At 35.9% G+C, this 24463-nt stretch overlaps 1 protein-coding gene across 1 annotated transcript in view; it reads right to left on the minus strand.

Annotated features, from left to right (window-relative positions):
- LOC109076641 (F-box only protein 41-like) overlaps positions 1 to 23703 on the minus strand; it is a 38398-nt gene extending 14695 nt beyond the window's left edge. Inside the window, 4 exon segments of the mRNA XM_042717157.1 lie at positions 1397 to 1470; positions 4773 to 4980; positions 12832 to 13819; positions 23555 to 23703. Of these exon segments, the coding sequence (XP_042573091.1) occupies positions 1397 to 1470; positions 4773 to 4980; positions 12832 to 13550 (1001 nt within the window). The 5' untranslated portion in view covers positions 13551 to 13819; positions 23555 to 23703.
- Positions 23704 to 24463: the final 760 nt, after the last annotated feature.

Genomic DNA, 24463 nt, shown 5'->3' on the forward strand with positions numbered 1-24463 from the left:
ATTTAACTGATCTGTTAAAAAAAAAGAAAAAGAAAAATGAATTCATTCAGCAACAAAACATCACTACAGACAGGGGTGTAAATTTCATCTAACAGTTGGGGGGGGGGCAATAAACTAAATTTCTTAAGAGCAATTTTTGAAGGGGACACAAATAATACAGCTAAAATTGTACTTTGTAAGGATATGTATACATATATACATTAGTGCAGCAGGGAGACCGTGCCAGATTAGACAACTTAAAGCTGTTGTGGTTGCGCCATGACAGCGCTCGTGTGCATTGTAGACATTACTATCTGTCACAGTGTTGCCAAGTCTGTGGTTTTCCTGTGGAATCGGGCTACTTTATCACTGTTGCCACGGGTTGTTTTTCATGTCTGCTGGTTGAAGCGACCCCAATAATGTGTATTTTAGCCACCAGAACGCGATTTTTACTGGGGGACCCCCTCAAAACGCGGATAGTTTGGGCTAGTTTTGAGTAGCAATTGGGCAGGTTTTGTTATGAATACATGGCAACCCTTTTCCTTAAGCAGGTAACATTATAGTTGCTAACATAGTGGAGTCATCGAAAAATACATTGGCATCATCTGTATTAAAGAGAAAATAATCACTTCATCCGATGTTTAAGTGAATAAAATAGCCTTGACAGCTTAACTGGAGTTCCACAACTATTGACTTTGTTCTCTCTCAGCAGACTTGTGTGTGTGTAGGTGATGTAAAAGAGGAAAGCAGGCATTTGGGAACAAAGCACTGAGAGGCAAGGGAGAGGGAGACTCAAAACGTTTCTAAATTTTAAGATGCATTTTTGCCCCGTTTTTGTTGTTTTACTACTTCCTCAATTATTTAAAGTATAAAATATTGTTATTTACAATCAACAGCGTGGTTTTTAATCATATTCTTACAGGGGACAACGCTCAGATGGGGGGGTCCTGTCCCCCCGACCCACCCCGGATTTCCGCCTATGACTAAAGTAACACTACTATGAAGCATTGTTCTCTCTAGGTAACCTGATCCAAATGACTAGGCTTCTTTTAATATTTTAACTACTTTCATAATGTGCAGATCAATTAATAAATACATAAATAATACATAAAATTATTTAAAGGGGTTGTTCACCCAAAAATTTAAATTTTTCATCTTTTTTATCAGTTTCTTGCACAGACCAGTTGTTTCACTTCATAAGACCTTAATATATCTCCAGGAGCCACAGGTATTCATTATGTCTTGCCTGTATGATCTAAGTGACTGTAGCAGTTGACTTGCATTTGAATAAATTATATGAATAATTTTTTTAATAAATAATTAATCAATAATAATTTCAAATTTTTAGTAGCTATAAGAAAATTCAGCTGATGTGAAAACAGTCATGCAGGCAGAATTCTGCTATTCTGAGACTTACGCAGTGCTGGGGGAGGAACGTCGATCAGACACTTGGTACATTCCCCTCGATGCCCCAGAGATACTGGAATTTCTCTATGAGAGAAAGAAAGAGAACGAAGGGAAAATGTGAGAGAAAATCTCCAAAATTTCACTGAACACATCTGAGATACTGTACAGTAGCTCAACATCATCGGGGAAATACAAACAGAATCAATGCAGATTGACAGGTTGGGTAGGAAACTAGGACCTGTCTCAACTGTTCACACATGATCCAGACTAGAGAGATACGGTACATGGGAGAAACACATCACACTTTTGTCAGGACTTTTTATTGATGAAATTAGCACTTACAGGCTTTAGCGTCGACATTCATCCTTCATGAGGACTAGGTTATGCCTGGGTCAGCACTGACAGTTTCAAAACTCCTTCAGTCCAAAATAACAGCACAGCCAACGAGACTGATTACTGCTAACTAATTTGTCATTTATCTGCTTTCATGCAAATTGGCTTACCGTACACTTACTACACGGACAATCCCCTTGGAGCAAACTGTCTTAATGTGCTTTGCTGAAAGACGCTACCAGGTCAAATAATTGGAAAAATTGCAACAAATCGAATTTATTTCCTGAAAGTCATGCTCAGTTGATCGATTGTGCCATTTTAACACAAAAAGCCTTGTGAAAGGATAATGAATATTTTATGTTTTCTAAGTTTTTAAATATTATGTAAAATTGTGTTTAATTCCAGCAAATTAACATCAGTGTTTTGATAGACTATTACATTTTAGTTAGTATTTTGATATTATTTATTTGCCATTTAAAGTGCTAGTAATTTTGTTGTTTTGTCATTTTTATTTTTTATGTCTATAGTTTTTTTATTATTATTATTATTATTATTATTATTATTTAATCAGTTTTAGTTTATTTAGCTTTAATTTAATAATTCAAGTTACAAGAAATGATAACGAGAAATGTCACTTTGGCATCTAGCTGAAACAAAATACTTAATATTTTATTTCAGTTAATGTTTATTTTATTTCAAGTAACAAAATGGATTGGTTTTATTTGGGTTGGATTTAGTTAACTATAATAACTCTAATCTATGTAAAGCGTATTTTGATAACAATTGTATTTAAGAGCTTATTTGTGAAACATGGAGGGAAATATTATTGTATAATTGAATATTTTTTTTTCTATTATAAGAAAAAACAGCCTGGCCTACATTGATTTCCCTGTAAATCCTGAATATAGTACTTCAGTTGGGTTTAAAAAAGGATTTTTATCCCAGAGAAATACCATATCGGTCAACTACTAATGACTTTTATTTGTCAGGTGTAAGTATTAAATTTAGAAATCTCATACAGGAAATAGGAAAACTGTGCCTTTAAGTAACTGCTTTAGCTGGTAATGTGATAAAACCGAGAAAATGTGGGCCAAGAAAGGTGCCATAGTGCTGACAGGGCACACACACATTCCCAAACACACACTGGGCTTACTGCCTGGAGAAATGGGGCAGAAAGAGAAGCAGCAGCACCATCGATCTCACTAGTGATGGAGACGACAACAGTAATTCTGCCCCTCCATCGTTTTCTTTCTTTCTTACTTTCCTGTCTGTGATGTCATTTAGGCCAAATGTCCTGAATTACAGCATGCATGCTCCTGAAACACTCTTCCCTTTTTCTGACATCACTGAGTGCACTTCCTCTCCAGATAGTAGGAGACTGGAAGGCCGTGGCTGGCATTTGGGAACACAGGCTATGTGAGAACTCAAACTGAGTCAACAGTGCTGTGTGCAACACACTATATGAGTAAATGACAAATGAAGATTGCTGTTTCCATGGTGATGAAGGGGGTCCCCAATGATGTCAGAGGGTTGATAGGGTGCTGCCTAAATGTACCATCCACTGTCAACAAGAAGCCTAAACGGCAGTGTAAGTAACCACGGACACATACACACACTGAATTTAGCCCAACCGTGACACATAAACAAAAATAAATTTAAACACAGTGTACATAAAGTATACAAAACTTTAATTATTTCTACACTTTCTTCACTATTATCAATAACAGACCGATAATTTCTTGGTGATCTGAATGCATTTACTGTACACTAATTGGAGTCAGTTATGAAACCAGTTAGTAACCAACCACAGTTTAACACCCTCAAGATCTAAGAAAATGAGACTAGTGTACCAGTGTAATCTTTTAACATTGTAAAAGTTCTCTGGAGGTTCATAAAAATGAGGTATGAAACACTTCCTGAGTTCTGCATTAAGATTTATTTATCTCACAGAAAATTGCAGACAGAACTGCAATCTTCACAAAGCACTTTCAGTCAATTTTCACTGCCTGCCCTCAAACTGTTATAGAGGTTAATGTGCTCAAAGAACAAAGACTTCTTTCATTACATTAACTTATATTATACATCTTTTTATACATCCACACAGTCTATGTACTTATCAGGATAATGCTAATATTCAAAGATATTTGGCTTGTTGCATTACTATTTGGATAGGTAACTAAATCTTTCTACATGTATACAGTACTATTCAAAAGTTTGGGATAGGTGAGATTTTTTAATATTTTGAAATTACTCTATTTTTTCACTTTAAATTTTTGTATATGTATATTTTTTTATTAAAGTTTTTGTGATAGGTGAGATTTTTTTATTCAAAAGTTTGGGATAGGTGAGATTTTTTAATATTTTGAAATTAATATATTTTTTCACTTGTGTTGTGTTGATGTGAATAGAGTAATGCTGAAGCAGCCATTAATTTAGTCTTCAGTGTCACATGATCCTTCAGAATTTATTCTAATATGGTTAATTGATGCTGAAGAAACATTATTATAATCCTTGTTGAAAACAGTTATTGCTGCCTAATGCTTCTGTGGAAACTGATGCTTTTTTTTCAGGATTCTTTGATGAATAGAGTTTTTGATGGATATTTATTTTTTGGAAATTTATGATTTTTTTTCTGTATTTTTTGATGAGATAGAGAATTCATTATTCTTGCTGAAAAGAACATACATTTCTTAAAAAAACACTGACTACAAACTTTCGAATGGTAGTGTATACCTGCGAAAATATGCAAATGACAAAAGTTTGACTCAAATTCATACTTATTTAAACCTGGTATTCATATATTAATTAAACAATTTACATTCTGTTCATTTTGAAAAATCCACACTTTGTAAGTGATAAATCCATTAGAGTTTTTTTTTAGAGAGATGAATGATTTATTTATTGTATGTAGTTAATGAGTAAGTGATTGTTTTTATTTATGTTTTTTTATGTGATTGCATAACCGACTTCAAAGACTTGTAATCTCTGATTTCTTTTAGTACATCGCGCCAATGTCTTTTTTCTCCTTCATCTCTTTTGCTCAATTACTGTACCTGTCGTCCATTAGGTTTGGATCCCTGCAGACTGCAGTGTCCCAGGCTGCCGTTGGGGGTGGTGGCACAGCTGCTGATGATCTGGAGCTGTTTCTCAGCACGGTCGGCCCGGTCCAACAGCTCCTCGATGAACTGCTGAAGACGCACTTTAGCATTGGCTTCACGCGCAGCCGTTTCCTGCAGAAAGTGGTCGATCTGGGCCACCTCTCTGAGTGAGGAGGAAAGGAACGAGAAGGAGAAAGAAATGAGGATTACTGTGAAAGGATTGAGTCGTCTCAGTGGTGATAGCTTTTCAGTTGCTTTTGATCAATTTTGTAATGAGTATTGAGTGTGTTAAAGGGATACTCCACCCCAAAATGAAAATTTTGTCATTAATCACTTACCTCAATGTCGTTCCAAACCTGTAAAAGCAACGTTCTTCTTCAAAGCACAATTTAAGATATTTTGGATGAAAACCAGGAGGCTTGAGACTGTCCCATAGACTCCCAAGTAAATAACAGTGTCAAGGTCTATAAAAAGGTATGAAAGTTGTCGTCAGAATACTACATCTGCCATCAGACGTGCAATCTGGGTTATATGAAGCGACGGAAACACTTTTTGTAAGCGAAGAAAACAAAAATAATGACTTTATTCAATACCTTTATCAACAGTCTCCACTGTGTCTCTCCATATCACTGTATGCTGTGTATGCTCTTCTGTGTCAGCCGCGCCACATGGATGTTTCTACGTGTATTTAGCTTTGATTTGAAATAAAACAGCAAATCCTTGTGGTGCGAATGACAGGTTTGGAACGACATGGGGGAAAGGGATTAATGACAAAATTTTAATTTTGGGGTGGAGTATCCCTTTAAAGAGCAATAAGTTTTAAAGCAATAATTATATAAGTACATGTAACTCTAAAGATATGGTGGCATATACAGTAGAATACCTGATGCATCGCTACCAACAGCATTTTCTTTTAGAGAAACTAAACATGAACATGCAAATATCAAATGGGAAAAGGGCATCTGAAACCACTTTCTCCCTCCCATTTGCCCCTTTTCTCATACTTGTTTATCTTCTCTAGCATTCTGCAAATCCCTGGAGTGTGCATACAGCCAATGAAAGCACGACAACTGTTATCTCTGCGTAGGAAATGTCTCTGTAAACACTGGCTTGCTCCTCTGTCGACACCATCACCTCAGCTATTCTAGGCTTCTCTCACACTTATAGTAGATTCTCACACAGTTGGACTTTTCATTTTCGTACGCCAACAAAATGATATTTTGAGATACTGATATCTTGAGTATTTCATCAACATAGTTTGCAAATAATGTCATAAGCCATAGTGAATATGCAGCAGTTCCTGTACTCAAAGAAGAGGCTTTAATTATCCACATGAATTAAAAGCAGCATTTTATAAACTAGGAAAATTAATGTGCGTAAATGTGATCTCAATGGCATTTATACAAATCGCAAAATATACTCTAAGTAAATACTGTAACTATGATAAAGATCAGGCTCTATTAAATTATCATGCCTTTAGTCTGCACTGCTGTCTTTTTATAATTTGTGGATCTGGTGTATATTGGTGGTGGGCGATATGGAAAAATATCATATCAACCTTTTTTTTTTTTTTTTTTTTTTTTTTTAATATGAATATTATTTTTCTTTGTGGTTTTGGTTTTTTTCAAGCTGTCTGGGCATGACAGCCAAAATAATTTCCCTATTATAAAGACTAAGCCTTTCAAGGTAACAAAATAAAAATATAAAAAAGAATGGCAGATATTTAGGCCAAAGTGGGTGAAGATAAAAATCTTCGTTATTTAAAAAACAAGAACAAAGATACACATTACAACTAAAATTAATATACAAATAAAACAAACAGTGCTTTATTTTCAGGTACAATAGGTGCATTTAGCAGGAGCATTCAAGAAACTGAATGAACAAATATAAAAATACCAATATCATCACCAAATCAAGACTAATGTCACGGATCAGTAGTGAAATCAGGGGACAAAAAGATCTAATGAAAAAAAAGGTATTTTATTGTTTTGCAGATTTGCATGGTTGTAAGGATTGATTAATACAGGATCTAATGCTTTATGCTAAACAGAACTAAACAGACTTGGAATGCGTGGTGCTATTGAGAAAACTAAAACTATTACAAAGCAAAATGTTCAATTCAAAACAGTTATACTGCAGCTTTTTCTGTGTCTTGTGTAATTACTTCACTCGACTGCAGTGTTCTTACTGTAGTAAAGGTCAACAATGTTTTTGTTTACTAACAACAGAGAGCATGACAGTCAATCAACAGTGTAAACGAGACTAATTACACCGTGTTGTGGAGGCAGGGCAGATCAGCATGTGTTCACTGCGTGCTATACCACGCGCACATCTACATATATTACGTCTGCTTCAGCCCCTCACTGTATCTTGAACCGCAGTAGTGACTTTTCAGTAATTAAAGGGCTGGCACCTAATTTCGTTGGTCAGCTTGATAAATCTGTTTATCTACCCAGAATGTGTGGGGCCTCTAAAGGGAGAGTAGCACTGTGGATCAGTGTGTGTTTATATTAAAGACCCCAGGGAAACAAAATTGAAGTTTTGTGGATTTAAGTGCATGTCTATTTGCATTGAGACTGTCTCTATAAGAGCAGGCCTAAAGACCTACATATGCAAATATATGCATTTTTACTAAAATAGTCTTTATCTCTGAGAAAAAAAAGTAATGATGACTCTATGCAGGGGTGTATGCAAATTTTAGATATAAATACATTTTTAGAAACAAATGGTTTCATATATCATGCCCCAAATTCCAGTTTTAATAGTTTCAACAATATGCCCGAATGAATGGTTACTTTTGGCCAACAATGAAGATTTTTTTAGAACCAGATGTAGTTACAACATCTACCAGGAGGGGCAACAGAGTAATGCTAAACAGGCAAACCCTTGACCTCTTAAAGGGATAGTTAACCCAAAAATGAAAATTCTGTCATTAATTACTCAACCTCATGTCATTCCAAACCCGGAAGACCTTTGTTCATCTTCAGAAAACAAATTAAGATATTTTTGATGAGATATTTTTTGATAATCTCTGGTGGTGGCATCCAAAGCTCAAATCAGATCAGAAATTCTGCACATGCATATGACTATTCTCCACTGGAAATGAATGATTCATGTTTGCCATTTGTTGGAGACTAGGGGTGCTCCAATCAGGAGTTTTGTGGCAGATCACCGATCACAGAAAGCAGTATCTTTCAAAAAGTCAAAAAAAAGCTGGCCAATTGATTGGCCCGGTCAATATGTATAGGTTTAAATAGAACACAGTTAAGCAGCAGAAGAAAGCATGGACAATTAAGTGGCTGAAGCAGCATGACATATTACACTGTGTCTCCCGCTGTCTGCCCTAATCAAAACTCTCCCAGTGTAGCTTACAGTCCTGGAGCTGACTGAAGCTTCTTCACAGGGGAACATGAATACAGATAAGACCGCCAGCCCAAAAAGCTGATATCTAAATTCCAATATGCTACAAGCAAAGCACACTGGGGGAAGCACCCTGGCTTTTAGAGTCACACTGTGGGAATTCAAAGAAGGTACGGTTGTTTGAAAGTGCTCTAGCTTGTGTCAGCTAATAAACTTAACCTTCACTAATAAACACAAACATACACATTCACAAGCACACTAGCTTGTGTCAGCTAATAAACTTAACCTTCACTAATAAACACAAACATACACATTCACAAGCACACAAAAAGAACACAGGTACATAGACTCACAGGTTTGAACCTGGTGCCACATTCACAAGCACACAACCTCTTTATAACCGAGAGTAAATAGTGTTTTGATATGTTGAAAGAGTGTGTGATATTTTTATTTTTTTTAATCAAGCACCAAATAAGTATGTCTGGTTAAATCTGACATCATGCATCACTATTTCTAAGTCCAAATGGGTCCAAAAAGCAAAACAATTGAAAATTAGAGAAAAAAAAAACAAAGCTACAAGACAATGTATTTAACTGTTTTAATGAGGTAAAGTCACAGTGCTTTTTACAATTTGCTTTTTTCAGGATTCTCTTATTGGTGTAGATGTTGTAGGCTGATGGCTTCAACAAAAGCATATAACATTGATTAAAAACCTCATAGGTCACAGCAGGTCTGTCTTTAAAGGTCTCCAAGTTATTGTTCAAAATCAATTGCCCTACGGAGAAAATTTTTACTTTAGGAACCCAACTGCTGCAATAAAATCACTATAATTTCTGGGGGACTGGATTCAATGATGGAGCTGCTCAACCTTGCAAGACACCGCTGCAGCTGGCATAATGAGTTCAGTTTATATTCAGACAACTCTAAAAAAGAAGAATTGTTTTATTTTTTAAAAAGAAACCTTGATCTTTCAATGACTACATACTGGTTTCCATGGGAACAACTACTGGTTGGCTGTCAGATATGTCTTTAAACAATAATGCTTTTTACTGCTACAACAAAGAATATATGAACAGTGCACAGGGAACATTTTTACTTAAATTTAATAAGTCATTTCATTCAGGTTGAAAGAATGATATTTCATTCTCATAGGTTAGATGACTAACACAGCATGTTCTGAAATATTAGATGTGCAATACAGAATGAAATAAGTAAAGATGTGCATAGAAATTACTCGAATGTTGCATACTAGATTGAAAAAATTGTATGATATAGTAAAGAGTATGCAATATATCGGTTAACACTGAATGACTGTCACAAGGGATGTGCAAAACTACTGTACATCTGCATTTTAAGCACTAAGACCATTAATTAAATCCATGAAAATAAATTTTCTTAGCTGAAGCAAATTCTCTACAATTTATGAAGTGTAATTCAGAAACTTCTGTATTTCATGATTTTGCAAAGGCTGTTTGTAAACACTTTGCGTTAAGCCGATAACTACTGATGAATCCAATGCAGGGCATCAGACATGGACAGATAAGAAACAAAGACGTCGCCTGGAAATAGGAATCGTAAATCTGACATTTAACACTACACTAATGCAGTAACAATTATTTCAAGTGCACATAAAAATAGCAGCAGAGAGCTAATCAGCAACTCACTCTATTCAGAATAGTAAATGATTATGTAACGCTGTAAGCAACACAGTCTCCAGACAATATGAATGATAATTAGATGCAAGAAACAGAAGAAACAAGAGTGGTTAATAAGATTAAATTAGAGAAGGGAAAAAATGGGGTCTTGAAATGCTTGGAAGTATTGCAGATTATCAGTGTGCTATCAGTGACTCATATAAGTAGTAGATTTTTGTTTTTGCATGTTACAAACTGTACAAAGCTAATTTTGAATTTAAGAACAAATATTGTCAGTGAACTTCCTGAATTTTCAATGCATCACTCTTCTAGACAATGCCAACAAGCTCATGTCCTCAAACTGTGCCTGTCTTGTAAATTTCAACATCGGTATGACAGGATAGGTCACAGAGAAAGACAGAGACAGCGGAAAGAGAACATTAGCAGAGATTTGTATGCAAATACAGAGAGGTTATTATATCAGCCCTCTTATGAACAGAATACTAAACAACACACACTTATAGTATATCAATCTGTCATTCACACTTCTGCCCTCTTCAAGATGGATACTATGGCATCACAGAGGTACTCTAATTGCAAGACAGATGAATTAATCATGATCTACAAACCTAAGTTTGCATAATAATGGCAGCCATTGGATCTATCCATTCACATTTCAAATAGCTGAAAAGGGCATTGTGACACAAATGAGAAAGCAATGATTTCAAGGATGATCTTTGTTTAATTCGAAGCATGAAAAAATCATTAGACTACAACAAGGTAATTATGTTGCTAATAAATCAAGTCAGGCTTAAAAATGTTTTTAAAAGCCTTGAAGTCTGTACATTTGTTCAGTTAGAAATGATAGTCATAATAGTATGAAGATCTGTATACCTATAAAGCTCCAGAGGACATACAAATAAAGGAAAATAAAGCAAAAATCAGCAAGTGAGAGAAGAAGCCAGAGTCTGCAGAGGAGAAACAGAGATCAGCTGGGATATGAGACGCTAACAAGATTGAGGTGACAGTGAGAGGGAGAAAAAAAAGAGAGAATGGAGGAAGGGTATTGAGGGTCAAAAAGCAGAAAGGTGAGAGAGGGAGAAAAGAAATGAGGCCTTTTTCTTTCTACCTTTCTAGCAGTGCGTGACCGGTTTCTCAAGAAAGCTCTAATCCACACGCAGCTACAAATCAATCACAGTGGGTGTATATTTCAGATGAAGTCCTGCTGAGAATATCCCACAGCATATGAGTCCCTAAACTGAGACCACTCCAAAAGCTCAATTGCACCTCTCTTTTGGACTTCTATGTCCAGTATATGAAACAAAATCATTTTGGGAGAGGTGATATTTTATTTGAATGGCTTTAACCTGGGGCTTTATATAAAGGAAAGTATAATTTTAGAGTATTTTTCCACTTTACTTTTCCATATTCATTCTTGAAAACTAAAATACCATTTACAGTTGATGAGTTTTATATTTTAATACTCTCTGATATCTGAAAAATGTCATTTTCTGGCTTTTGGTCAATAAAGAAATCAGATGTTGTGAAATTAAAAAGACTTTGTAACCATTATTTGGAATTGAAAAGGCGTAGTGATCTGCAACCTTCTAAAAAAACATTATTATTTCATGCCTTCAAACTGCTTAGCAATCAAAGTTGAGCTTATAATATCCACTGAAATACAAGTTATCTGATGGATCCCATTTTTCACTTTCCCTTCAGGGTTCCCACTCCATTATAACAGAGAAATCTTGCCATGATAACATGAACATGTATTTGAGACTAAGCTGCTACAGAAAAATACAGCCAGGTAGTTGGTGCCATTGGCATTATAACCGCAGAGCGGACTGGTAAAAGAACAGGCAATTTGAGGCAATGGCCCATAGGGTGTATGGTAGTTTATCAGCTTATAAGAGGCAGTAAAAACATCTGCAGATCACAGAAGCACAGGTCTCCAGAAAACAGCATTAAAGGAATAAGGGAGCCAAGAATGCCACTATTTACTCAACCTCACAAACCTTGACAACTTTTAGATTTATGTGAAGAAAGTAAGATTTTTTGTATTATGTTGGTGGGTAATTTTGGTGTTCTGAGACTTTTGCTTTTCTCAAATTATTTTCCTTTGTGTTCCATAGAAGAGAGTAATGAGGGAGAGTAATGTTGACAGAATTTTATTTTTTATTTTTTCTGGATGGACTATCCTTTTAAACAATCCATATGCTGTCATTTAATTTGGTGTCTGGACCATTTCAGGTTTTCATATCTAGGCCAAATTCAAACTTTCGATTTATCCATGAATTATGAAAAAAATGTACCAGATTCAAAAAAAAAAAAAAAAAAATTCTGAAACACTGACGTAATGATACTGAAAATTCAGCTTTGACATAATAGAAATGAACTACTTTTTAAAATATATTTCAATTAATAATCATCCTTTTAAATTGTGCTGTTTACAGTAATGTTTTACAGCATTTTTAATCAAATAAATCCAGCCTTGCTGAGCATAAGCAAGATGACATCTTTCAAAAACATTTAAAAATCTTACCAACCCCAAACTTCTGAATAGTAGGACATGCAGCATTATTGTTCTGCTTTTTTCTGCATCCAGCTAAGCTATACAAATGTACAAAATGCTTGTCACACCAATAAAGCACACTAAACTGTAACAACTATGAACATGAAAAGCCTGCCATAGAGCAGATTAAATATAACTGGAGATATTCTACAGAGATGCTACAGTTGCTGGTTTGTTAACTGTCTTGCTCAGTTGCCCCACTGTCTAAATGAGGCTAACCCGTGGAGCTGTTGAAAACGAATCTAGCGTTTCTTCTTTTGTGAAAGCACTGCTTGCTCCAAAAAATAAACTTCTGTTGGAGAGCCCTAGAGTGAATCAAGCGTTTGAGCAAAAACAGCAAGGTCCATGCAGTCAAGAACATTTCTCATTATTTCTTCAATCAAAGGCACTTTTTCATCATTGTAAGGGGTTGCTCATGAAACAAGGTAGGATGTCTGTAACTTACTGTTGTTTGTGTGAGAGCTCCTGCTCCTTGTTAACCAGATCCTGCTTAAGGCTGGCCAGCATCTCCACAGACACATCCACTTGCCGTGAAAGCTCAGTGGCCTTGTCCTCCAGGTCTTGCTTCTCCTGACTGAGCCTCTCGCTCTCCACCTTTGCCTTTTCCAGCTCCAAGCTTTTCCTCTCCAGTTCTGCCTGCAGACGGCCGACACGTGCCGCGATCTTCTGCTCCACCTCCTCTGACAGCTTCTCTAGTCTCTCGTCTAGCTCGAGCCTCTCAAACGCTCGAGCTTTCAACCGAGCCAGGCCCTCCTCGTAAGCCGCCTCCACCGCACTAGCGGCCACATTAGCGGCCACCGCCACGGCGTTGTTCCCTGTAGAGGACAAGGCGTCGCCGGAGCTCATAGCTGTCTTCACCAGGATCTCGCCTAGAGGAAACTCCACATTGGGTAGGTAGCAAGCAGTAGATGAAGGCGTAAGCCCGAGCTCTTCTCCAGAGCAGGCCAGTTCGCGGTAAGGAAAACGAGATTCGGCGGCGAGGGCTCCGTCGGCCACTAGGGGGAGCAGCGCAGCGGCATCGCATACGCTGTTGGATTTGGACAACACATACAGGGTCTCGTAGGTGTGGTTGTACTCCAGATGGGCACGTAGAGACGACAGACTCCGAAAGCGTTTGTGTTCCCCGCAGCGAGGACAACGGTACGGCAGGTCCAAAGAGGCCATTCCACGCTCCCGTGGATGCCAGGATGGAGCAATCTGCTCACGCCACCAAGCGCTGCCAAAAGCAGGCAGGGACAGTGGCCGGGCACCACAGAGGACCACTCATCTCAGAGGCACTGGGTTTGCTGCGGGCTGAGCAAGGAAAAGCAGATCCTCACACATGCTCCCTCTGAGTCACAAGTTCTTGATTTAGTTCTTCAATAAGGTCTTGACTGCTGTTAGGCCTATTTCTGGCACTTAATCGCTTTTCCTCACAGTGCAAAACTTTTGTCCTAGTAAAAGAGAGAAAAGACACACAATGAACAAATATTAAAGCTTGCAGTTCAGGGTATCTGCAGTTATCAGCACTTTGGATTTATTACTTTTTAATACCATATTCAAGATCTTGAAATATTTTCAAGCGGTCATGTGACGATGTTTAAAATAACAGTATCTTGTGTATTTGGTGTAATGCAATCTGTTTATGCGGTTTAAGGTTCAAAAAACACATTATTTTCCACATACCATACATTATTGTTTCCCATCTCTGCCCCGCCTTTCTGAAACGTGTCGATTTTTACAAAGCTCATTGTTCTAAAAAGCGCGGTGTGCTCTGATTGACTAGCTATCTAGTGCGTTGTGATTGGCTGAATACCTCAAGCGTGTGACGGAAATATTACGCCCCTTACCATATTTGGAAACACACAGCATTTCCACGACATTGCGGCGGCAGCAACAATACTACAGCGAGAATAAATGTTACGCCTTTTTCTTTCTTTGCATAAACATTTGGACGGTGTTATGCAAATCTTCCAAGAAATGACGTAGATATTTGGGGGTGTATTTGAATGAGGCATGTGGCTGAGTCTTAACTTTTAGAAAGAATATCTCTTTGGGTTTGAGACTTTAATCTTTGCGACTTTACTGATCTTACTTATGCACAGCTTGTACCGTAACACTCCAAAGAGAAAGGAAAACATGAAATCTCATCATATCACCCCGATGAGGCCTGCTCATCATGTCTATTGGCTTCTGTGCGAAGACACAAAAATCACCCTGCCTTTTTAAATAATTTATCAGTTTAAATATACAGGTCTGTTTTACTCATTGGAACAATACAGATGACATTAAAAAATCACATTTATTGACCAATACTAATATGACTACCAGTACTGTGCATCCCAGTTTCACTTTGATTTTGCAAGTACTAAAATCTGTCACAAAAATGTCAGATTTCTTGTATATGTAAACTTATAGCTAATAAAGCTTTCCGATTCTGATGTTTAGCAAACTCAGTGAGCACAGGATGTGTAGACATGCTTTGCCTGCAACCTGACGAACATAAAAGCTGATATCAGCTCACTGGAGGCATACACATAATTGTGCATTGCAATATGCTGAATAAAACCATGAGTTAAATATAAACCTCTGTTCCTGAAATCTGCACTAACTGAAAATCATTCCTTTTATCAGTTCTAACAAACCCTACTCTTTTTTGGATAATTTCCACTTGGCTGAGTGTATAGTAAAATGAACAGCGCATGGAAGTGTAAAACAACCATGGGACAATTTAAACCAAGAGTTGAGAAGTCAAAGATTTTAAGTCGACTGATCTCTCTGAGTGGCTATAGCCTCTAAGGAACTGAGAATGGACTCACATGGAGCTGTTTTTGCTGAATATGCAGGGTTCACAATATCGCTACAACGTCCCGGGGCTATTGTGTTTTCCATTCGGGCTATCAAAATGTATCACCACCCTGCCCGACGGGCTATCTTTAGCAGTGATATAAAACTCCTTCCTTGATTTGCGTTGTTCACTAGCTTGTAGTTTGCACGTGTTTCTAAGTCTTGCCGATTTAAACATTCAAATGTTTTAAACCATTCTTGCGCATTTGGAGCTGTGTGCACTCATTCAAAGCGTGCAACAGAGAGCCGTGTTTCAGAGAATGTGCGTATACAGAATTTATTCATCTTTTGCATATCCTTGCATCTGAATGAACACATACACACAAAATTATCTCAAAATAACTGTTTTGGCAAGTGTCTTAAGTGAACATAAACAGTGTTGAAAGAAATCTCAAGTGCATCATTGTATTGGATGCGTGCATTCGATCTTAAAGGGGCAGCAGCCAATAAATACCCGCTGTTCCATAAGCTGTTCCATTCCACTGTCAGAGAGTGACATATGCGTCTCATTCACTAAGTTAAAATCAGACCATTCTGTTTTTGCATCAAATTTCGAAATTCTACAATCTAATTGCAATCTAAATAAAATGTATTTGTTTGGATTATGATTACAATGCAGTGGCTGTCTCTTATTTTAAATGGAAAAAGGACTGCAAAAGCCTTGGTTTGTTTAAATGAAGAGATTTATTTTATTTGTATTATTGAATTATTTGATTTGGGATTTGTTTAAAATTAAAAATAAAAGTTAGTTTTATTATTTGGCATATTTCAATTTAAAAAATAAATGTGCAGCATTTTGTTGGAGAAACAATAAAAGGACACTTTTCATTTATAATTTGACAAATTACATTTTGTTAAAAAGAAAAATTGTGAGCAAATTGAGTTGAGTTGAGTGAATCGTTACATCCCAATATGCTACTAGTTTCTGCTGTGGTATCAAAGAAGTATTCTATTATTTAAATAATAAAGAACCTTTTTTTTTTTTTCTCATCTGCAAAATGATCCGACCTGTTACTCAAAATCTGATATGATAATGCAATATGATCCGAGCCGTGGACTTAGTGATCTGTTGCACCCCTACTCTCTTGACTTCTTATTTGAAGAAAAAAAGCTGTCACTGAAGTTTTTAATCATGCTGATTTGTCTGCAGTGAAGTTCAACTGATGTTTTTTTGTCTTTTTTTTTCAGGCTACGTACTGTAAATTCATTTTGGGCTACCAAAATCTGAAGAATGTCTGCCGGAAGCGATTTTGAAATTTTCAACAAGGTGTAATTAATCCCCATTAGTGTTCTCCAGTCTTTTATACTGGTCCAATTCCCACCCTTTTCATTCCCACAGTATTGTGAACACTGCAGATAAGAATGGGCATAAAACTGAAATGATGAGTATTTATCCTGCACACTTGATCCTGGGATGAATTTCAGGCTGAGACTACATTGAAAGAGCCAGTCATATTCATTCAACTGGGGATTAGACGAGCACAATTCCCCAAAATTAATCCAAGATACTGAATCAAATAATCTGCCATAGTAGGTCATGCACAGTGCATTTAACGAGCAATATTACAGAGTAGAACGGCAACCGCTAAATTGTCCAGCAGTCTTGGCTCCAGAAGTTTATTTCCTGTTCGTGTTCCAAAAATAATTTCTTCATTAATTATTTTTAAGTCAATCAACTGACAGATGAATCACAAAATATATTTGATATATGTCACAGAAATCACAAAATATATTTAATCAATATATATATATATATATATTTTCAATATATATATATATAATAACAAAATATATTTAATCAATAATATAATATATATATATATTATAATCTATATATATATATATATAGTATATATTTGATATATATATATATATTTGACAATAAAAAGACAAAAGATTGTGCGCTTATAAAGGAATAAATGAGGGGTCATTCATAGTTTAAGGAAACAAATCACTAATGATACACTGATGTAAAACGATAAATAATAATTTTGTAACAAAAAATTATACAACAGAAGAATAGCAATTTTAAAAAATAAATATTAAACATTAATTTTTAAATGTAAATACATCACCCTACCATTCCAAATTTTGTAATCAGTAAGCTCTAAATAAATTAATACATTTAATCAGCAAGGATGCATTTAATTGACAAAAAGTAACGGTAAAGGCTTTTACATTGTTACAAAAATATTAAGCAGCACAGGTATTTTCAATATTGATAAATCTGGTTGCCATTGCTCAAGACTATCATTGTCTGATTTGATGGTTTTAGACTTGTCAGCTAGTCAGTTTGGGAGACATGCTAAACCTGCTTAAACCAGGTAAGACCAGTAAACCACCTTAGGCTGGTTCACGCTGTTACTATTTACTGTATGTGACCAGTGCAAGAAGCACTTAGTCTGAGGTAATAAATGGAGTGTGATTTCAGAAAGAGTGACATTGAGTTGGCTGGACTATCTCTCATTGCAGAAAAAGTGAAAGAAGGAAAACAAATCTGACAACATACTTAAACAATCATGTCAAAACCTAGACCACATCTGCTGTCCTTGGCTCATCAAATCACAATGGGTGACCGTAGTGGCGTTTCTCTCCCACTGGGTACAAAACATGGACTCTTTCCCTGAGGGTGCTTGCTGATTTAAGAGCATCATCATTATATCATCTATTGTGACACACGATTTAAAAAGCAGAATCGCATGAGAATGTGTGCAATCAGTTTCATTATGTGGATGTCTTCATATGTCATTCTGTCAGGAGTGCACATCATTATAGGCACTTGGTATCATTCTTGGTCTGTCCCTATTGTGCCACAAATGATCTCTGTCTGGGTTTGTCTCTCTCTCTCTAACCTCCTTCCTCATCAGCCGAGAAGACAGCGAAAACCTTTTCATTACTAATGGGGCTTGAAGACTCTCTCGTCTCAGATCTGTAATGGGATAGCAAAAGACTTTTGATTAAAGCCTTCTTAGCAAGCATTAGCAGTAAAAACATAACTAAAACCATTAAAGGGTTCTTTTAACAGCAGCCATTTAAGCCTAGAAAACAGCCCAGTGCTATCAGAGGTTATGAAAGAGTGGCCGCTTTGATGCTACATCACGATCAACATTCCTGCAATCAGCTCTGACCTTGATGACAGAGAGCCGCTGAGTCTTGCAGACAAACTGCTGCTTCCAAGATGGAGGTTTATTGTTGCCACGGATACAAGCTTAGAATGTAATAAATGGATGCAAAAAAGCCAGCCAGTAATGATGAATCATCAGAGAGAGGTAACAAGGAGCGGAGGATGGGGTGGATAAGTTAAAGAATGCAGGAAGAATGTTGGAATGGACTGAGAAGAGAGTGAATGACAGTGGATGCCTTTCGTAGAGATGGGGGGATGCAGGGAACTCCAAGAGAAGATGCTATTATCAATTAAAGAATTAGGATATTGTGATATAAATAAATGACATATTTGTATTAGGGATAAATTGGTTATTGTTTTAATTTTTTTTTTTTTTAATTATTAAATTTGCAGTCATCTAATGCTCACTTAAAGGAATAGTCCACCCAAAAATTTTAATTCTAACATCATTTATTTACACTTAAGTTTCTCCAAACCTGTATGAGTTTATCTATTCTGCTGAACACAAAAGAAGCTATTTTTAAAAATATTGGTGAGCAAGCAGTTGCTGGTAGCCATTGACTTCCAGGTTTTTTTTTTTTTTTTTTTTTTTTTTTTTTTTTCACAGTGGAAGTCAATGTCCACCCCCAACCACCATTCTTCAAAATACCTTCTTTTGTGTTCAACAAAAGAAGAACACTTGTACAGGTTTGTAACAACTTGAGGGTGAGTAAATGACAGAATTTTAATTTTTTGGGTGAGTGATTGCTTTAAATGTATTCTTTAAAAAAAAAAAAAAAAAATAGCTTATAATTTAGTAATACTGCTAAATGTAATCTTTAACCAATTTAATTTTCTTCATACTCCATATTATGTTTTGATGCCTAAATTCACTTTTAGTATTTAAAATGACTGAATTTAAATTTTTAGTTTACTTTTTATTTTAATAGATTTTTAGACAAAAATATAAAACAAAACAAAAAAAAATAGACAAAATATAGTATTAGTATAGATGAAAAAATATAGAAAGTATATATTAAAATAATAATAATTAATGAAAAAAAAAATAGCAGAAATTTACATAGTTTTTTCATGTCCCAGTTTGACATTACACTTTGTCCTAACCATATGCAGCACAAAAAATTAAAAAAGCCATGGCCATTCCAAAACTCATTAGGCCTCCTGCTTATGAAATTATTTTTTGAGAAACACAAGATATTACATGAAACATCTAACAGGATTTGTGAAAACAAGGAAAACCATAAAAAGGATGGCATCTAAAGCATCAGGGACATGTAATTACGTGTTGTGAGAAACCACAAATAATGTCTTATTTTTAGTGATCTGATTGGCTTTGATTTTAAATACGTCACTTTAGCTTTCAACAAGGATGGAAAAAAATTCTTATGGCATTGTTCCTGGTTAGAACATGGTGTTAACATTTTACCGAAAGATTCATACATATGCAAATCACATGTGTCTACGTCATTGTGCATTATTATATCAGGTCATGGTGAGCAATGTTCTCTGTATTTTTGCCACATCAGTGCATTACATTATTTTCATGATGACATTTGAATTCTATTCATGGAATAGAAAGAGGCTTTGTACAAGCTGAATGCTGTCATTTTACCCATTGAGTCAACACAGTAACATTTATTTATATACATTTTAAGGAAAATGAACTGAAGTCAAATTATTCTATGAGTAGGCCAAGATAAGATTTTGACTGATCCTTGTTACCTAAATGTATAATGCAATTCCATGCATTTCACTTTTTTAAGCCACATTTCACAAGTCTTGAGCCAGTGAGTGACCTCTCTGTGTGAAAATGTATTTATTGTCTTTTTTGGTAGTGGTTTTTTTTCTTTGGTTAGTGCAGGACGTGCTTGCTTGATTGATCAATGATTGTTTGTTTTAAAAGTAGTAGCCAAAATAGCTCAGCTATTAGTCCACTGTGTTGTATCACAAAAGAGTGACAAAGTGAAAATAAATCAATTTAGTCAATGTTGTTGTGATTTTTAATGTTTATTTGTAATGTTTCTTGGCCATTTTTTTAATTTTCCAAAGTGATTATTTCTATGTATTAGTATTGCAAAAAAAAAAAAAAAACAATACTTGGTTTAAGCACATTAGCCACCTCTGTGTCAAGGCCCACAACTAATTTTAGTTATACAGACATTTGCATTCTTGTCTGGAGCTTCTTGGTACAAAAACAAACTTTTGACCTCCACTCGACCAATTGAGATATTAACCCAGAAGTAAAACGGGTTGTGAATGCCATTTCAAGCATAGGCAAGAAGGTAAAAGTCACTGTATGAAAATAACATAAAGGAGCACAACCAGAAGAGACAGCTGGCATAGTAGCAAAATCACAGGGATGATGCTAATGCTTGTATGAAGCATGCAAAAAATCCTCATATCTGCCTCAGCAAAACTGAAGACCGTGAAGGCCAAGGCTGCTCAGGATGGTTGATTCCAAAACTTGAAGCTCCACTGGCGAAAAACTCGTCTGGCCCCTATTGATCCATGGGATTTCACTGAGCCAATTATCCCTCATTACCCACAGCTCATCACATGCCACTAGTCTGGGAAGACATCCCAATAAAACACTAAAGGCCCTCTCACACTTCCCTTTCTGTACCACTAGCTGATGCAGGCCAATCGATTTCACAATTATGTTATTTTCCATACAGGTTAGCAAACATTCGCATCCACTTAGTGCACAGTTTGCTATGATTCATTTGCTAGAAAGGAGACATACTAAAATAATGTTATTACTGTGTTAGATGCAATTAACAAATATAACTACTGCATTATCTCGCCTCTGTGTGCTTTCCATTTATATTTGGGTTTAATCAACATCAGTAGCCTGTGGTCACTCCTCTGTGTACTTTAAACACATTTACACTGCTATCTGGTAGATTTTAAGAATAGGAACTCTCTTTAATTACATTTTGTGCAGCTCTGCTAAACAATAATCATTCCATAATTTTTCACCAACCAAATTGATTTAATTGAGTCTGTCAGGCTTCCTAATCAGCTGTCTAAAGTGGCATAAATACAGTACTTTTATAACCCTGATTTCCAATTTCCATTTTGAATGATCTGATCACAGATGGATATGCTAAATACACTAAATCGGGGTATAAAATGTTCTGTGATCTGATCAGTGAAAAACTTGTGACCAAATGGCATTTGTAGTGTAAACGTTCATGCATCCAGACAACCTGAACATTTGATCTACTCACCTGTCAAATAATCATTGCAAAACCATAATGGTTTCAAACTTTGCATAGGGCCTACTGATAAATGTGTGACTCCGTGTCAAAGACTTTTTGTTTAATTAAGTTTTTGTTATTTTGTTTTCTTTGCACACAAAGTATTCTTGTAGCTTCATAAATTATAGTTGAACCACTGATGTCACATGGATTATTTTAACGATGTCCTTACTACCTTTCTGGGCCTTGAACGTGGTAGTTGCATTGCTGTCTATGGAAGGTCAGAGAGATCTCGGATTTCATCAAAAACATCTTAATTCATGTTCTGAAGATGAACAAAGGGGCTTATGGGTTTGGAATGACATGAGGGTGAGTAATTAATGACAGAATTTTTATTTTGGGGTGAACTAACACTTTAATGTATTTTTGAGATCAACAATAACTACCAAAAGGCTCCCCGAACCCCTGTCAAAACACAACTCATTGCATAGTCTTGCATATGATGTAAAGGTTTTATAATGAAAATATTCTTTCTGAATTTTAGAAAGCAACTTGTTACACATTTCCCAAACAGATCTCATGAAATCTGAGAAAACCAGAATCCACACAGGAGGTAAACAAACCAGACCCCAGCATGCTTGAGATCAATAGCAGATCAGACACAGGGGAAAACCAATGTCTGAAGCAGTAAATAACATTATGCCTCATTGTCTATTGTCATTAAGTCTTATTATTATCAGTGCTGAAGAAATCGTTTTTCTTTACAGTACATTTAAATTTGTTAGAAATAAGTGCAACGAATAGCTTTGACCAATTTTTCAACAATATTCACAATTTTCTTGGTTATTGGTTGTTTAATGTTTGGTCTACCAAGACCATCATTTCTTCATAGTCTAAAAAAAATTGTAACCATGCATTGCCAAGTGAGAACTGCATGTAGTTAGCATAGAAGTTAGATAGTCCAAAACAAAGACAGACATAAATTTGTGACCATATATATCAACAAACAATATTAATATTATAACAGATTGAAAATTATGCAAAATGCAAGTGTAGTGTAGCAAATAGTTTATTACTGTAGGTATTGTTATAAAATAACACATAAAATCACATCTGGATATTGGTTATTTAGGACATTTACAAAAATTTATCTGTATTATTTATAAAAATTAATTTTTATTTTTAGTTTAATTTGTACTTTTATTTATATATATATATATATATATATATTATATTATATATATATTTTTTTTTTATTTTTTTTTTTTTTTTTTTTTCAGTGAACTTATGACATTCTTACCATAAACCATAAAATGTAACTGTTCATAGCCTGTCAGCTTTTTTTACAAAAGTGTAAAATAGCAAAAAGTGTTATTATACTGATTTAATTACAGTAACTGGAATCATCCAGAGAAGAAAAAGGCCGGCGACATCACGGCCATGTTTACGTGGGCAGCTAAAATGTTGTCTAGTTAGGCAGCTCACTAGGTTTTGAAACACGACCTATCATTTGACAGGGGATCTGTCCCTAAAAAATCAGGATTGCGCTCCGTGTCATTGACAGCTGATGCAGTCGTGGGCAAACATGGCATGTAAGATAAGGGTGGAGGCACTAAATAATCAGAAATGGAGCTCATGCTCTCACTCTCTTGGGTCTGTGGATGTGAGAAATGATACCGCATGCGGCTCTACCGCTTTTCATACTAACCATGGAGATGCCACATTTCATTAGACAAATAATAATAATGCCAATCGCGATTCAAGCATATCGGTCACGGGCATATATTTGGAGGTATGTTACCTCTCTGCAAAGTCGTGGCCGACGGCGCAACCACGGTTCAACAGATTTTCACCATTTTTCTCCAATAACGTAGGCGCGTCGCGGTACAAATCCGTCTCCTCGAGCCCCTTAAGTGACCGCCGCTTGCTAACATCAGCAAACCGGATGACTAGAAACACGCAGTTCCCATTGTCACCATCCAAAACATGTTACATGTGTCAGAAAGTGTGCCTCTCACCTCGCAGATCTGTGCCCATTTTCCGCCCGTGCCCAGCAGCCTCTCCAGCAGGATGACGTCACGAGCGCCACTCTCTGCAGCAGAAGACGAGCGCGAACCAACACGCGTCGCGCAGCGCAGGGAAATAAAGAAAGGGGCGTGTGTGACGCTCACCGCAACGCGCAGAATGCATGCCCTACTTGTCCTGCTTGGGTCGGGGTTTTAAGTAAGGTGACTGTGATTCAGCTTTTTTAGCAGTGTACTGAAGATAAAAAGGGTTTTTTTTTTGGTTTTTTTTGGCGGAAGGTATTGACATCAAGAAGGTAGCCTACGCCACGCAGTGTAGACTACATTTAATGTGTTTGTTACATTCAGTCGTCATTTAGGCTAGATCAGAGGATTTCAAACTTTTTGATGCCAAAGTATTATTAAAATATAAAGGCAGTTGTATAGTTTATTTGTGAACCTGGACCACAAAACCAGTCAAAAGAGTCTTTTATTATTATTATTATTGAGATTTATACATCATCTGAAAGCTGAATAAATAAGCTTTGTTGTTGTTGTTGTTTTTAAGATAGGACAATATTTGGCTGAGATACAACTATGTGAAAATCTGGAATCTGAGGGTGCAAAAAAAATAAAAAATAAAAAAAAAAATTACAAAAAAGAAAAGAAAACTGTTTTTAAATTTGTCCAAATGAAGTTCTTAGCATTGTATATTACCAATCATTAAATTTTGTTTTTTTAGATGTGTATTTTTATTATTATTTTTTTTGTGGGTATATTTTGGTGTTATTTTTCAAAATTTTTTTTTTTTTGTGTTTTTTTTGTTATGAATGCAGTGAAAATAAATCATTTTGACCCATAAAATGTATTGTTGGCTTTTGCTATAAATACACCCGTGCTGACTGGTTTTGCCACATTTGGGGG

The sequence above is a fragment of the Cyprinus carpio genome, chromosome B1 (assembly GCF_018340385.1).
Source record: "Cyprinus carpio isolate SPL01 chromosome B1, ASM1834038v1, whole genome shotgun sequence".
NCBI classification, from domain to species: domain Eukaryota; kingdom Metazoa; phylum Chordata; class Actinopteri; order Cypriniformes; family Cyprinidae; genus Cyprinus; species Cyprinus carpio.